At 39.7% G+C, this 16,023-nt stretch overlaps 1 protein-coding gene across 1 annotated transcript; it reads left to right on the forward strand.

Annotated features, from left to right (window-relative positions):
- The first annotated feature begins 150 nt into the window (after positions 1–150).
- bbs4 (Bardet-Biedl syndrome 4) lies at positions 151–12,297 on the forward strand. Its single transcript, XM_062993146.1, has 16 exons — positions 151–236; positions 1,901–1,952; positions 3,010–3,089; positions 3,218–3,281; positions 3,416–3,527; positions 4,421–4,493; positions 4,591–4,644; positions 5,470–5,597; positions 7,392–7,446; positions 7,524–7,592; positions 7,692–7,844; positions 7,934–8,105; positions 9,193–9,262; positions 9,364–9,508; positions 10,213–10,420; positions 11,905–12,297. The coding sequence occupies exons 1-16, from the start codon at positions 207–209 to the stop codon at positions 12,036–12,038; spliced, it is 1,599 nt and encodes a 532-aa protein (XP_062849216.1). The 5' UTR covers positions 151–206; the 3' UTR covers positions 12,039–12,297.
- Positions 12,298–16,023: the final 3,726 nt, after the last annotated feature.

A 16,023-nucleotide genomic window follows, 5' to 3' on the forward strand; every position in this document is an offset into this window, starting at 1 on the left:
ATTTGCCTTATATATATTATATTATAATATTATAATATTATAATTCGTTACTCGTTATGAGTGTGGAAATGCTAAACATGAGCCTAGGGTTGCTGATTTTTACCATGGCTTGACGCTTGCTATCATGCGCTGCCATAGTAACTGTTGTGCGTCTGAGGGCGCTGCTAGAGACCGGAAGTGTGTGGTATTAGTCTGCTGGATGAAGGATGGCTGATGAGGAGGAGACAGTTAAAGCGGTAAGAATTTTATTATATGAATTATTGTTTGGTTTGAAACCTTGCTGTACAAATACGGATGCTAAAAGGTTTAGGGAGCAGATATTTATAGAGATAACTGACTAGCAGCGTTGCTAACGCAGAGCTAAGAGTTGTTAGCTGCGCCGTGCTGCAACAGTTTGGTAAATTCAGCGTCGATTATAGAATGTTGTGTATGATGCAGACTGCAGCTCTGTAGGGTTTCAGTGCTTGGTTCGGTGGCAAGCTAACCCTAACTTGTGAAGGTGATGTTAATATTGTAGGCTGTGTCCTAAACCACATACTACGTACTAAACAGTATGCCAAACTAGAAACGTAACTACTGCTGGAGTACTGACTGGACGTACTACTTAGTAGAGTAGTATGCGGCTTAAGACACAGCCAGTGGCAGATAACTAACTACACTTATCTGTCTGTCTGTCTGTCTGTCTGTCTGTCTACTGACTGACAGACATTCTAGTAGTAGTAGTTTTGTATGTGTACGTTTTTAAACAGTACCCTTAAACACCCCTGTAAAAAGTTTCTACAAGAATTACACTTCTGCACATTAATTGCACAATTGCTGTTCATTTGTCACATCACAGCAAGAAGGTCCTGGGTTCAATTCCCAGGTGTGGTGGTCCCGGTCCTTTTTGTGTGAAGTTTGCATGTTCTCCCTGTGTCTGTGTGGGTTTCCTCCTGATACTCTGGTTTCCTCCCACTGCCCAAAGCCATGCAGTCAGGTTAACTGGAGACACTAAAATTGCTGTGTGTGTGTTTGTGTGTGCCCTGTGATGTACTGGCGACCTGTCCAGGGTGTTTCTCACCTTTTGCCCAATGAATCATACCCATGAATAGGATAAAGCGTGGTAAACAGACCTTGAATGAATAAATGTTAATTTGTTGAATTTAACACACTGGAAAAAAGAAAAACATGAAATGTGGCGTGTGCAACATCAATGGCACAAATAAAAACCAAACAGAACTAATTGTCTGGATCTTAAACATTGTTTGTTTTATTCAGTATCAACATTCAACAGTTTGGTTTAAGTTATTTTGGTGTGTAAAATCTAAATGAACATTAGAGTTTACTGATGCTCTTTTTTCTGTTTCCAATTTAATTATCATAGCTTTTAGTATTAAGCTATATTGCTTTGCTTGATATCAAACCCGGTCTGGCCACCAAATGCCCAGGATTCTAAAAAGAAAATCCCAGTTTGCCTAAATACTACAGCCATATAGGCACTCAGGTGGCGCAGTAGTCTATCACCATTTTTAGCCCACCACAGCTGAGATCCGGGTTTCCAGGGGCGAAGGCCAAATGTCTGCGATGGATTGGCGCCTTGTCCAGGTTGTTTCTACTTTGCACTCAGTGTTTCTCTGTGAAACTGGACCAGCCATGACCTGGACAACAGTGAAGCAGTTGATGAAAATGAAATGAGCTATAGCCATTAATTTACATGTTATATATACATGTATATATTTTCATTTTAATTCTAGTGTCAGAGACTGACATCATTGACACTCAGGTCCTAAAAGAACTTTATTGCATTTACATTTGATCATAAAACATGGAAAAATTGAATTAAGGTTGAAAAAATGTAGGTGATATTTATCGATAACCTTTTGTAACATGTTGAATTTTCTGTTGTTATTGTTGATTTTAGGATGCCCCGCTTCCTGTGGCCACTGATCCTAAGAAGGCTCGCCCTAAAAAAGGTATGTGTCTGTTAGTGGGTGGGATATATTATGCAGCAAGTGAACATTTTATCCTCAAATTTGATGTGTAAGAAGCAGGAAAAATGGGCAGGTGTAAGGACTGGAGTGAGTTTGACAAGGGCCAAATTGTGATTGCTAGACAACTGGGTCAGAGCATCTCCAAAACTGCAGCGCTTCTGGGGTGTTCCTGGTCTGCAGTGGTCAGTATCTATTAAAAGTGGTTCAGCATCATGTATTTTGCACCTTACTACTGTCTTTAAAATATGTTACAACCAGCCTCTTTCTCAGCCTGTCCTTCACCATTTGATCCTGTGGATGGTACTGTTGGCGTGTTTTTCTCCATGATTTTCCTTACAGTATTACAGTGTCGTAAAAGTCTATGAATAGAGCTCTGATATGCAGATGCAACCCCGTCACTGTGGGTTCGTGTTTTGTTGTAGTGCCTGTTAGGTTTGGGAATTGGGGCTTTACTTGTTTCACTGCAATGAGGAGTAAAAGCACTTTGGCATATGCAGCTTATAAGACATGATTGTCTTTATCCATGTTAAGCTACTTATTACTAGTTTAGGCATAATCAGAAGCCGATGTGGTTTCAAAGGTCCTGGGTTCAGGCCTCGCCTCAGATTGCTGTCTGAAGGAAGTTTTACATGTGTTTTCTTTCTTTCTGTGTCTGTGTGGGTACTCTGGTTTTCCTCCCTGAACAGATTGGCTGCTCTAACTTGGCTGCCCTTTGTATCAGTGAGTAAATGTGAGTGGGTTTTGCCCTGCAGTGAATTCAGGGTGTATTTCTGCCCTGTAAAAGAGGAATGATACACACAGTATTATGCTGTTTCCTACATAAATTATATTTGAAAAACAAAAAAATGATATGTGCAAGTTGTTCATTGCCTTATAACGTTTGACTATGAAGCATTTCACTTTTGAAAACACATTTTACCTTTGAACGGCTGGATGCGTAACAGTGTGTTTTCTAGCTGCTGGCTATTTACACATACATTTGTCATGAGGCATTATAAAGAGTTATCGGTCAGTTTGTGTATGTGTGTTTCTGTCTTAGCTCCAGAGCTTCCTATATTAGAGAGGAGGAACTGGCTTATTCATCTGCACTACATCCGAAAAGACTATGAGACCTGCAAGGTTAGAGCAGAACTGCTTGGGGGTGTTTCTTTTTCTGTAGATCCTAATCTGTTTGAAAATGATGAGTTGAAATTGAGATTGCTTTTGCATATTTTTTTATATTAGTGATTCACTTGATATCTTCTCAGGCCATCATAAAAGAGCAGCTGCAGGAGACTCAGGGCATGTGTGAATATGCTATATACGTTCAAGGTCAGTGCATTCATTGCTTCCTTGCTACTAATAAGGTTTTAATGGTCGAGCTGACCTTAATATGTGACAATGTCTAAAGACAGGAGTTTTACATTTGTTTCTCTGTTCTCTCTCATGTGATCATGTGAGTGTAGCAATGATCCTTCGTTTGGAGGGGAAGATTCAGCAGTCTTTAGAGTTATTCCAGAGTTGCGCCATCCTCAACCCCACCAGCTCAGACAACCTCAAACAAGTTGCCCGCTCCCTGTAAGCATTGAGTTAATACAGAATCCATATCTTTCTCTGTTTAGTGACCTGTCTTTGTATGAATATCTAAAGATTTCTTAACACTCAGAGTTTCTGTGTATCCTTTCATACTGTATTCAGTGAAAGTCCATTAGAAGGAATATATAAGTTAACGTATAATGTGATTCTGGTGGGACTCCAAGGATCTGGAATTTTTAATGATGGCTGTACTTTATATTTTCCTTTTTTCCACTATATTATCATCATTGTAGTAACGCATTTACCATGTAATTATATTACCCTACTATCACCATGCATGGCATAAAAATTAAAGCCAGCAGAAAACTTTTTCAGCATTCATTTACAAATCCTTAAGATAGACCCATCATAGAGGAGGCGCAAATACCAAAACCAAATGAACAAATAGTAAGTGCACATTTGATAGTTAGGATCTCTTTTAGCTATGAGCTATTGTATAAAAAGTGAAAATGCACTGTTAAACTGCTGCCATTAATTGCATACAGGATATGAATATACGTATATTAAAGATTCTATATAGTATATTTTGCCCATTCAATATAATCAGTTTGTTGCACCATGTTCTAATTTTTAAAATACTTCCATACTTAATTTCATGCCTTTCATATTAACAAATGGATGATTCCTTTTGAGTGCTCCCTTTAGGGGTCTTCACAGTATTTCATTCGACCGCATATTTGATTTGGCGAACTTTTCATGCCCTTTCTGATGCAATCCTCCTAATCCTATTTATCCGGACTTGGTATCAGCACTAAGGTTGCCTTCCCTCATGGCTCGGTTTACGTAACACCCAGCATCCAAGCATTTGTGCCCTTCAGTTAATGATTGTAAATAATTTGAAAAACATGTAAAGTGTGTTCTTTTTTTGTATTTAGTTTTCTCCTAGGAAAGCACAAGGCTGCCATTGAAGTTTACAATCAGGCAGCTCGTCTTAATCAGAAAGACTGGGTAAAAAGCCTTCTGTTATCCAAGCATGTAATGTTGAACTCTTATGGCAAGCATGCACTCCTAGGTATATTACCTGACATTTCAACCTGATTTACAGGAGATCAGCCACAATCTTGGTGTTTGCTATATGTACACAAAGGACTTCAAGAATGTAAGTTATAACTTCCCTGCCTGCCATAAAAGATGCAGTACTGTGCAAAAGTACTCGATAGCCAAAATATTACAGAATGTCAATTGTATATTGCTTGTATTTGAAAAATGAGAATTTGTATGTAGCATATTAAAACACTTTGTATATTATCCAGTTGATAAAGCAGCTTAAGTTGGGCCAAAATTGGGTCATAAAACAGGGCAAGCACACCAGCAAATGGACATCTCAAAGGCTAAAAAAGACATGTTGAGATGGCCAAGTCTAGACCTCAATCACAGTGAAATGCTGTAGCAGGCTCTTAGGACAGTTGTGCATAAGCAATCTAAAGAAGAGTGTGCCGAAAGTTCTCTATAAACATGCAGTTGACACGCTGCTTATAATGTACACCACGTACACATCCAGTAACATTCTATACTGCTATTCTATTGTAGCAGTATTCTTGGAATATTGAAATATGACTACTGGCAATCATGCCCTAAGCATATCTACACATTATATGTAGTAATTGATTATGTATTAGTACTTCTAGTGTAAATTAACATTTTTCTCCCATTAACATGTTAATTATTTTTCCCACCTGGTTTTTGAATGTTGGATTCATTAATCCTTGAGGATATCAAAGTATAGATACTTGTGCATTTTTACATTGCAGTCCACATGTCTAGGACTTTTTTCCGTACTGTACATAATTGTAATCTGCCATATTTTAATATAGTATTTACAGTATTGGTGGTATACTAGTAAGAATTGTTACAAAAGTATTTTTTTTATATTTTATGTACATTCTATCTGATTGGAGGTTTGGTTCTTTTTATTTAACTGTAGGCTGAGGAGCATCTAAACATGGCACTACATTTGAACAAGCATGACATGACCTACATGATGCTCGGAAAAATCTACCTGTTAGAGGGACACACTGAAAAGGCTATAGATATCTACAAGACTGCAGTGGAGTAAGATTTATTTTCTTCTATTGGCAAAGTATTTCCTAAATCCAAGCCTTATTTCTCTGGTTCTGCACACGATTAAAGTTGTATTTAGAATTGTTTGACTGTACACACTGTCCATTTTTTATTAAAAGTAACTTCAGATGCCCCAAGAGATTCAGTGGCACCACTAAATAATCCTTGAGGCAGAATGGCATCCTGGAATTAAAAACAAATAACATGTAATTAATCATATTTGCTAAATTAGTACAAAACTGTTAAATCTCTTTGTTTTTCAGCACTTTTAACAAACTTTTTTATGGCTCACTTTTCTTTTAATTGACCCAAAGTACTCAGAGTAACACCTTCGGGATCGGTAATATTTTTCTACTTGTGAGCCCAGTTTCATTAGCAGTGTTAAGTCTGCTCTTACTGTAGCTTAAAAAGGAAATAATGCATAAAATAGTATTTGCTTAGGCTCAGATACTAGAGAAATGCTGGGAAAGTAAACACACGAGGACACAGGAACTGCACCGAACTCAGTGTGTGTCTTCATCATTAGTGCTGCCCCCCTGTAGAGCGGATGAATAAGTAATATCGACTTGCTTTAATAAGCTCTGCGCTGTCATCTCTTGAAGCAAGATACCTCAGAGCCTCGTCTCTCATTTTTGCAGTGAGAAATTGAAGATAGATCTGTACTCCAGAAGCTGTAAGTAAAATATGAATGAGATAAGATATAGGTCACAGATACTGGTCAAATAGAGTTTCACTCTGACCTTAACTATTAGACTGTCTGAACACAGGTTAAACCTAGAAGTCCTTATTTACAGCTGAAGAAAGGCACTACAGCCTGGTCCATGCTTCTCTGAATTTCCTGAAAGGAACTAAATAAAGCCTAGAGTGCTTATTAAAACAGTAAGGAGTTCTGTCCATCGGTACAACACCGGTACTATTGGTAACCACCATTTAAAGGACTGTTTACTTAACAGTAAAATATCTGAAGATTTCCTGGCAGTGATTGTTTTCTATAGTGTTATTTATGACATCAAACCTCCTGCCCTGCACACAAAGTTTCTAGACATGGGCATCTTGTCTGATCACATAGACAAGCCTTCTAAGAGTTGAGGTGTTTCAGCTACACTTATTGATAACATGTATACAAAACCAATTATTTCAAGTAAACTGTATTACTAACTTTGTGGCTACAGATTAGTCAAGGTCCCTGTGCTTTGCACACTGCATGACTGATCACAGTCTTTCACCAGGAGGAATCGGCAACTAGTCTGTCTGGTCTCCCAAACTACGTTTTGTCATGAAAACGCACACGTGAAGTGACAAGGGGGATGACGCAATAGGACAGGGTTTTTTTTTCCTTCTAAGAAATTATCTGAGTTGTTTGTGCACTGATATGCAGCAAAAACAAGGGGGAAAAGACTGTGGGTTAAGAAGTAGATTAGGACATGCGGCCAGCAGGGATTCTGTTATGCAGAGAGAGTTGGAGATAGGACATAGAGTCACTGACAAGGTGAAATATTTAGTATGCTAAATTTTTTTCAGGAGTCTGTGAAGGATCAGCAAGCCTCTCAGATCACGTCTTTGAACAGTTTACAAATAGCCATCGAGCCGTTTTTCGAGCCCTGAATGAACACTGATTTGTGTCCAAGCTGGCATTTCATAATTCTACACATGTCTAGAAACCTCTTCACTCATTGTGTTTCCCCATTCATCAATCCAGGTTCCTTTATTTAATTCTAACCCAGCTGTGAATTGTGTGTTTAGAATACTGTACAGTAGCATTAAGCAGTTGTGTTTTTTGTGTAGGTTTTCCCCGGAGAACACAGAGATGCTTACCACACTGGGACTTTTGTACATGCAGGTCAGTTTGAATACGTACCTGAAACCTTTTATTTTCTACTCTTCATTATTTACATTAATAATGTATTATTTTCTCAGATTGGCAAATATCAGAGAGCCTTTGAACACCTTGGGAATGCACTGACTTATGATCCAAACAATTACAAGGTAGGAAAAGTTCAATTTAAAATTTCTACAATCAAGTTCTTCGTAACATATTAAGTGTGTGTGTGTGTGTGTGTGTGTGTGTGTGTGTGGTTTCATCAGGCTATCCTGGCAGCAGGCAGCATGATGCAGACGCATGGCGATTTCGACGTAGCCATGAATAAGTATCGAGTGGCAGCATTTGCTGTTCCTGAGAGTCCCCCTCTCTGGAACAACATCGGCATGTGCTTCTTTGGCAAAAAAAAATACGTAGCTGTAAGTTTCAGAGACTTTTGTATGCGTCAGTAATTATTTAACATGCCACAGTGTTGTCCCTCCTCCTAAATCTTTTGTTGTTGTTATAGGCTATAAGCTGTCTGAAGAGAGCAAACTACCTATCCCCATTTGACTGGAAGATTCTGTATAATCTGGGTTTGGTTCACCTTACCATGCAGCAGTATGCCTCAGCTTTCCACTTCCTCAGTGCTGCTGTTAATCTGCAGCCGCGTATGGGGGAGCTGTACATGCTGCTGGCAGGTATTACAACACCTCCTGCATTCTCTCCTGCATTTGTCCTTAGTGGATGCTTTCAATTCTACAGCTCTGTGAATATTCTAGAACTGCTTGTAGTGTAATGATGACACCAGTGGTGCTACCAGACCTAGTCAGATGTTAGTTTTCCTAGCATTTTCACTTATTAAAATAAATAAAATCAAGCTAGCAGCTTTTCATTAGTTGTTTATTGTTGTATGGGTTACATAGAAAAATATTTGGCAAGCAGGCATGATTTTTTAAACTACGCTAGCCTACTACCAATTTAATCCAGGCTGATTGGGCAGCACGGTGGCTCGGTGCGTAACACTGTCGCCTCACAGCAAGAATATCCTGGGTTCGATTCTCAGGTGGAGCTGTCTGGGTCCTTTCTGTGTGGAGTTTGCATGTTCTCCCCATGTCTGCGTGGGTTTCCTCTGGAATCTCCGGTTTCCTCCCACTGTCCAATGACATACAAGTGAGGTGAATTGGAGATACTAAATTGTTTGACATCAAACTAGAACTGATGAATCTTGTGCAACCAGTAACTACCCATCCTGTCATGAATGTATCAAAAGTGTGTAAAACATGACGTTAAAATCCTAATAATCAAATGATCCAGGCTGGGTTAGAATACCCAGCAGTGCTATCAGCCAGTTGGGCATCAACATACAGACACGATTGCCTAAGTCTGGGGACGGGGGTGGGGATTGGCGTAAATTACGTGGGCCTACTACGACTTTGATCCAGGCTGGGTTTGAATACCCAGTGGTGCTATCAGCCCATTGGGCGTCAACATACAGACACGATTGCCTAAGTCTAGGGACGGGGGTGCTGATTGGCGTCCTGGCCTGGGTGTGTTACTGCATTAAGCCCAATGATTCCAGGGAAGCCAGACCTACCGCAACCCTGACCAAGATGAAGTGGTGGTAATGAATTAAGCTTAGTAATTAAGATCCTGCTTTATTATGGTCATTATTTGTTCAATAATTGCAAAATACTAGCCAGTTGTAATGTTCCTTCCTAAATGAGTTCTGCTTTTGTTGTTGTTTGTTTTTGCTTTAATGAACATTCCTTATGTGTTATTTGACAGTTGCCCTGACCAATTTGGATGACGCAGACAACGCACGCAGGGCGTACGAACAAGCTGTTCATCTGGATGAGTATGTCTTCTAAACTTTCTAAACAATTACAGCAACCTTTCAAGGTCCTCTACCAGGCTAGTGTAACATGACTGAGCACAGCTCTCTCCACTCTCTCACAGGTCTAACCCTCTGGTGAATCTAAATTTTGCTGTGTTGCTGTATAATCAGGGAGACAAGAAGGCATCACTGCAGCAGTATCAAGAAATGGAGAAAAAAGTCAACATGCTGATAGAGAGCAACAGCAAAGTTGATTTTGACCCAGAGGTACAACTGCATTATACGAATACACATTATATGAGATTTATGCACTGACATTAAAATGTCATTCTCAAATGCTAATATGGAAAGCATTAAATACATAAGTAAAAATATACACCAAGCCAGGGGTTTGTACAGTGCTGCAGTGTTCTCTGTCCTGGAACTATTGTTATAGCCTAGATAGTTATGTAGTCTAGTATCTCTTGCAAAGAGCAGGTGGTATCAATAGATTTATGTATAGGCCTGTTGTACAAATTCAGTGCTAAAATAATTGATACAGTAGGAAAAATGTACCCAAACAACAGACAGCAACTTTTTAATGCCATCAGCAAAAATGTTTTTGTTGAGCGTGTAGCCACTGATGTACTTCTGCGTTCACATCATCACATGAAAATCTCCTTCCCCATAAAGCTTCTTTGAGCGTTCAAAAAGGTGGAAATCAGATGGCGCTAAATCCGGACTATAAGCTCTCTGTGTCTCAGAAACGACTAATTACTACTCCTCCCACCCTCACCGTTTCCAACCAAAATATAAAAGAGACTTTTTAAAGATCCCTCTAATCTAATCTTAAACTTATCAACTACTTTATATATAAAACACACAAGCTGTGGTATGTACACATATGTTTTCATGTTCTTACCATTAGAACTGAGTAGCACTCTGTATTACTGACTTATCACTGCTTTTAAGGAAACCACTTTCTCTTTCAGCTCATTGAAATGGCTCAGAAAATGGGTGCAGCCCTTCAAACTGGTGAGAATTTGACCTGGTCCAAACAGAGCAAAGAATCCAAGATCAGCCAGCGGTCCTCTTCCAGTAAGCCGTCCTCCTCCCAGCAGCCCCTGGGCTCCAATCAGGCTCTGGGTCAGGCAATGTCTTCTGCTGCTGGCTACAGCAAGACTATGCAGCTGGCTGCAGGTACACCAATTCAGAACTATAACACAGATGTTGCTATTTTAATGTGCATATGGCTCAGTTGTTTTGAATATAATGTTTTTATTCAAGTTATTTGAGAGTTCAGTTTATTATATGGATTATTAACAATGTAGTTGTAATATTCATATTAATGATAAATAATAAAACTGATTTAGCAAAGGGGTGTAACAAACTTACTTATCACAAGACATGATAAAATCAAGGTTTTTCCTGGATCAGGTTTTTACCTGAATCTAGTCATTTCTAGTTTTCGTTTGTGAATCTGCTGCTGCTTGCACAATCCCAAATCTATTTAAGCAGAGCCGGATCACCACCAATACTTGTCCAACCTGTGGCCGATAACACACAGATGGTGTTGCTACAGACTTTACAGACTTGGTGGATTTTGAGTCTTGATAACGTTAACAAAGTGTGCACTAGAATGAGTGCTGTTTGGAGTATGGCCTTGACATTGCATGGCAAACAGATTTGACTGTAACTTGTCACTTTTGCCACCCACACTGCTAATTACACAGTGCCACTGCATTCAGCCAATTTATTCAGTTACAAATGTAGAGCAAAAGACACCCACACTGATGTAGGAATGCATGATGATATCGAAATTACAGTGCATTTATAAGATATTCAGTCCTCTTGACCGTTGCATACATTAATGTGTTTTGGATTTGATATTCAATGGATGTAAAAGATAATTGATAAAAAAAAAAAAATCAGTCTGGGCTTCGACTAGGCCAATCAGGGACAAAGCCATTCCAGTATCAGTGCTTGTGCTTTGCAGTACTTCTTTATGTTTGGTGATAAACAGTGAAACATGGTGGCAGCATCATGCTATGGGGTGCTTCTCAGTGGCATGGACAGGGAGACTTGTCAGAATTGAGGGATAAAAAATAATGCAGCCAAAAACAAGAACATCCCCCCAAAAAACTTTTTAGGACTGGGGTACAATTCAGGTCACCTTTCAACAAAACAATGACCTGAATCATACAGCCCTCAGCATTGGAGTGGCTTTGGGTCAAATCTCTGAATGTCCCCGAGTGGCCCAGCCAGAACTCATACTTGAACATATGTGGAGAGAACTGAAGATGCTCACTATCCAACCTGACAGAGCTTAGGAGGCTCTGCCATGAAAATGGGATAAACTGCCTCAATCCAGATGTGCAAAGCTTGTAGAGATGTATCCAAAATGAGCTGGAATTGCTACCAAAGAGGCTTTGACAAAGTTTTGAGTAAAAAAAAGTGAAGATTGATGGTTGTAAATGCTATTATATCCATGACCAGAATACCCACATTAGCTCATCGCCAAAATACAGTGCAGTGTTTAATACTTTAATAAAGAAACTTAAGAGAATAAAAAAAATACTATTCTACTTCTACTATTCTACTCAGATAGTACAATAAAAAGCAGCTTTCATGTTTTGCTTAGTTGCATATCCTTTCTGTTCTAACCTTTTACAATTCCCATGTAGAACCGGATGTAAAGAATGCACCATCATCCCTCTCTGAGCCTTCAGGAGAGGCTGAAGATAATGGTGATGAATCAGCAGAATCTTCCAAAGCCAAGGAGAAGAAAAAGAGCAAACCCAGAGCAGTGGTCGAGTAGTGTTGCTGCTTTCTACAACAAAAGCTTTGTAGAGTGAGTGTGTGTTTTTAATGTACTACATTTTATTTTGATAGACATATTAAGTTAGGTCTCGCACCTATAGCTTGGGTGCCAAGCTGGATAGTCTGCCATGCACTCACTAATAAGCAGGGTTATTATTAAAGTCACCAGGTCATGTGATCAATTCAAAGATGACCAGGAAAGAAGCAAACATGCTACAATCTGCAATGCTCAGGAATAAACCCTACACATATAAGTAGATTGTAGTTTGTACTGTGTTGTTTTCATTTACCTGTTTTACCACTGCTTTCTCCTGGACAGGCTTGTGGTGGGTCTGGTTCCCTCAGAATCACTGGGTGCAATGTAGTAACACACCCCATACAGGATGCCTATCCATCACAGGGCCTCAGGTAAACTGCGCTAGCCCACTACCGCCGAGTTCTAGAATCCCCAGCAGTGCTGCTGGCCGGCCAGGCATCTACATACAGATGTGATTGGCTGTTGTGGGGGCTGTGTGTGTGTGTGTATTTGGGGGAGCCCCACAATAGATTGGCTCCCAGTGATTCAGGGGAAACCGGACTACAATCCTGACCAATATAAAGCAGTGGTAAAACACTGAATAAGAAATACATTCTCCACAAAACATGGTGGAATAGTATTAGCTTAATTGTATCATAATGTACAACTATTTGAAAGCATCTGCAATTCATATTTCTTAACTTAGGTCCTTTAGGATCATCGAACGCATTACATTAATGTTAAAGATCAGCTTCTGTATGTGACCTAGCTACAAATAAACAAGCTCTGCACAGACTGCAATGAATGTAACTGAAAAGCTGTTTTGCTCAAAATAAAAAATTCTGGAAGCAAACAGCAGCAATGCATCAGCTGGATCAACAGAAACATTTTATTGTTATAAAATTATCATTAAGACACTTGAGTTACCCTAAGCTAAATATTCCTGTTAATGTTTTCACCTCTTAAACACCCTTTTAATATTTAAGACTTTGCATAATGTCACATTTGTGCAAACATTTTCCCTTAAGAATAGTCTCTGCTGCCTTAAAATGGAGTCATGAAGGATCAGAGAAAATACAGTACAAACGTCACTATTCAAGAAGTAAATCATGGAGTAACAGAAACAACAGACTGCACCTTTCTCAAAAAAATAAAAAGCAAACAAAAAATAAGCATGGAACCTTTGCATCATATCATGCGGAACATATGTTTGAATATCCTAGACACTTTAGTGCAGTTTTCACATTTATAGATCCAAGTTTAACACGTGCACCTTAAGGATGTTAATGTCAAATTACCAACTGTTTGATTAATGCTGTAGCTTCAAAATCACATAGTTCAAAATTCCACCATAATTAGCACAAAGTTAGACCCAGGCCTTTCTTTAAGTCTGATGTGAATAGATATTGGGTGGGAAAGGAGGTGACGATGTTTACTCAAGTGTGTGACTAAATCAACTAATGACATAATGTGTAAATAAACTAATGAAACAATGCATCAACTTTTCACAAGTGTGAGTGTTGGTGCCAATAGAAGACTAAACTTGTTGTTTAGTCTTGTTTAACCCTTCTTTCTATTATGTGTATTACTACTTACTATGCCAGTTACAGTACAACACTTCAGTAACAAAAATGTAACAGTACTACTGTACGTTCATAATTGGACATATGAGAAGTTTGGGGCAGTTAAGCAGCCAACAGCTGTGGACATTAGGGATGGGCGTTGACCTCTCAATTACTAATTTATTTTAATTACCCTTTCCAATGACTGAGTTCAGGTGTTTTAGCCACAATCACTTGCAATAGAAAATATTCAGCCCCCCAAAGAAATCAATGATTTATAATTCTAAGCCTTTCTGCGGAGCTAGATTTTTTTTGAAACAGCACATTAAAAATAAACAAAGAAAATTAATGATGATGTATTTTGTGTACACTGCCATGTCACAATTATTCAACCTCTACATAATATTACTGATCTTAAAACCTACCGGTAGTCTGTATGACCTAAAGTTGGGTTACAACATGATGAAACCACTGTGAACTCAATAACAATGCTTTATCTGCTTTATCTGTGATGTGTTATACAGGGGTTGGACAAAATAACTGAAACACCTGTCATTTTAGTGTGGGAGGTTTCATGGCTAAATTGGACCAGTCTGGTGGCCAATCTTCATTAATTGCACATTGCACCAGTAAGAGCAGAGTGTGAAGGTTCAATTAGCAGGGTAAGAGCACAGTTTTGCTCAAAATATTGCAATGCACACAACATTATGGGTGACATACCAGAGTTCAAAAGAGGACAAATTGTTGGTGCACGTCTTGCTGGCGCATCTGTGACCAAGACAGCAAGTCTTTGTGATGTATCAAGAGCCACGGTATCCAGGGTAATGTCAGCATACCACCAAGAAGGACAAACCACATCCAACAGGATTAACTGTGGACGCAAGAGGAAGCTGTCTGAAAGGGATGTTCGGGTGCTAACCCGGATTGTATCCAAAAAAACATAAAACCACGGCTGCCCAAATCACGGCAGAATTAAATGTGCACCTCGACTCTCCTGTTTCCACCAGAACTGTCCGTCGGGAGCTCCACAGGGTCAATATACACGGCCGGGCTGCTATAGCCAAACCTTTGGTCACTCGTGCCAATGCCAAACGTCGGTTTCAATGGTGCAAGGAGCGCAAATCTTGGGCTGTGGACAATGTGAAACATGTATTGTTCTCTGATGAGTCCACCTTTACTGTTTTCCCCACATCCGGGAGAGTTACGGTGTGGAGAAGCCCCAAAGAAGCGTACCACCCAGACTGTTGCATGCCCAGAGTGAAGCATGGGGGTGGATCAGTGATGGTTTGGGCTGCCATATCATGGCATTCCCTTGGCCCAATACTTGTGCTAGATGGGCGCGTCACTGCCAAGGACTACCGAACCATTCTGGAGGACCATGTGCATCCAATGGCGGTGCCGTGTATCAGGATGACAATGCACCAATACACACAGCAAGACTGGTGAAAGATTGGTTTGATGAACATGAAAGTGAAGTTGAACATCTCCCATGGCCTGCACAGTCACCAGATCTAAATATTATTGAGCCACTTTGGGGTGTTTTGGAGAAGCGAGTCAGGAAACGTTTTCCTCCACCAGCATCACGTAGTGACCTGGCCACTATCCTGCAAGAAGAATGGCTTAAAATCCCTCTGACCACTGTGCAGGACTTGTATATGTCCTTTCCAAGATGAATTGACGCTGTATTGGCCGGAAAAGGAGGCCCTACACCATACTAATAAATTATTGTGGTCTAAAACCAGGTGTTTCAGTTATTTTGTCCAACCCCTGTATAAACATCACCCATAGATTTAAGAGTTCAAGGTTGCGCCCAAGCTGAAAACTAATAAGTTGTCACAAAGGCTGAGAGGAGATAATTTAATTGCACTGAAAGAGCAGTGGGTATTACATGATCTCCAAGACCTTGAACCTAAGGACACCAATTGTGTGGAAGTTCCAAGCAGCAAACCTGCCAGGTTGTAGGGTAAAAGGATGACCTGATGAGGGATGGGACAGATGTGTCAGTGGCAACCATAAGATTATCACTTAACAACCACTCACACCACTGTTCCCCAAGAAGCACAGGAAGGGTCAACTGGAATATGCCCTGCTGAGGTTTGGGAACAGTACTATAGAGTGATAAATCCATACTGGATCTATTTGACCACACGTGTCAGCAATTTTTCTGGCACAGTTTAAAGAAAGCATTTGCAACACCAAAGCCATCAAACTTCAATGAGCTGGAAGCTTTTACTCGAGAAGAACTGGTGAAGTTTCCACTAGAGAGGTGTTAGAAGCTTATCATCACTTACTGAAATCCTTTTTCAGATGTTATCAAGGTAAAAGAATGTTCCACCAAGTACTGAGACGGAGGTTGAATAATAGTGCACATGGACATTTGTCCAGAGAACTACATGTTTTTTTGC

Source organism: Trichomycterus rosablanca, chromosome 1 (genome assembly GCF_030014385.1).
Source record: "Trichomycterus rosablanca isolate fTriRos1 chromosome 1, fTriRos1.hap1, whole genome shotgun sequence".
Taxonomy (NCBI): domain Eukaryota; kingdom Metazoa; phylum Chordata; class Actinopteri; order Siluriformes; family Trichomycteridae; genus Trichomycterus; species Trichomycterus rosablanca.

What these genes read in the sequence shown, in the direction of transcription:
- bbs4 (XM_062993146.1), top strand. Translation starts at nt 207, where the DNA reads ATGGCTGATGAGGAGGAGACAGTTAAAGCG. An exon ending in AGGAGGAGACAGTTAAAGCG is followed by an intron (nt 237 to 1,900) that starts GTAAGAATTTTA and finishes TGTTGATTTTAG; the next exon opens with GATGCCCCGCTTCCTGTGGC. An exon ending in ATCTACAAGACTGCAGTGGA is followed by an intron (nt 5,598 to 7,391) that starts GTAAGATTTATT and finishes TTTTTTGTGTAG; the next exon opens with GTTTTCCCCGGAGAACACAG.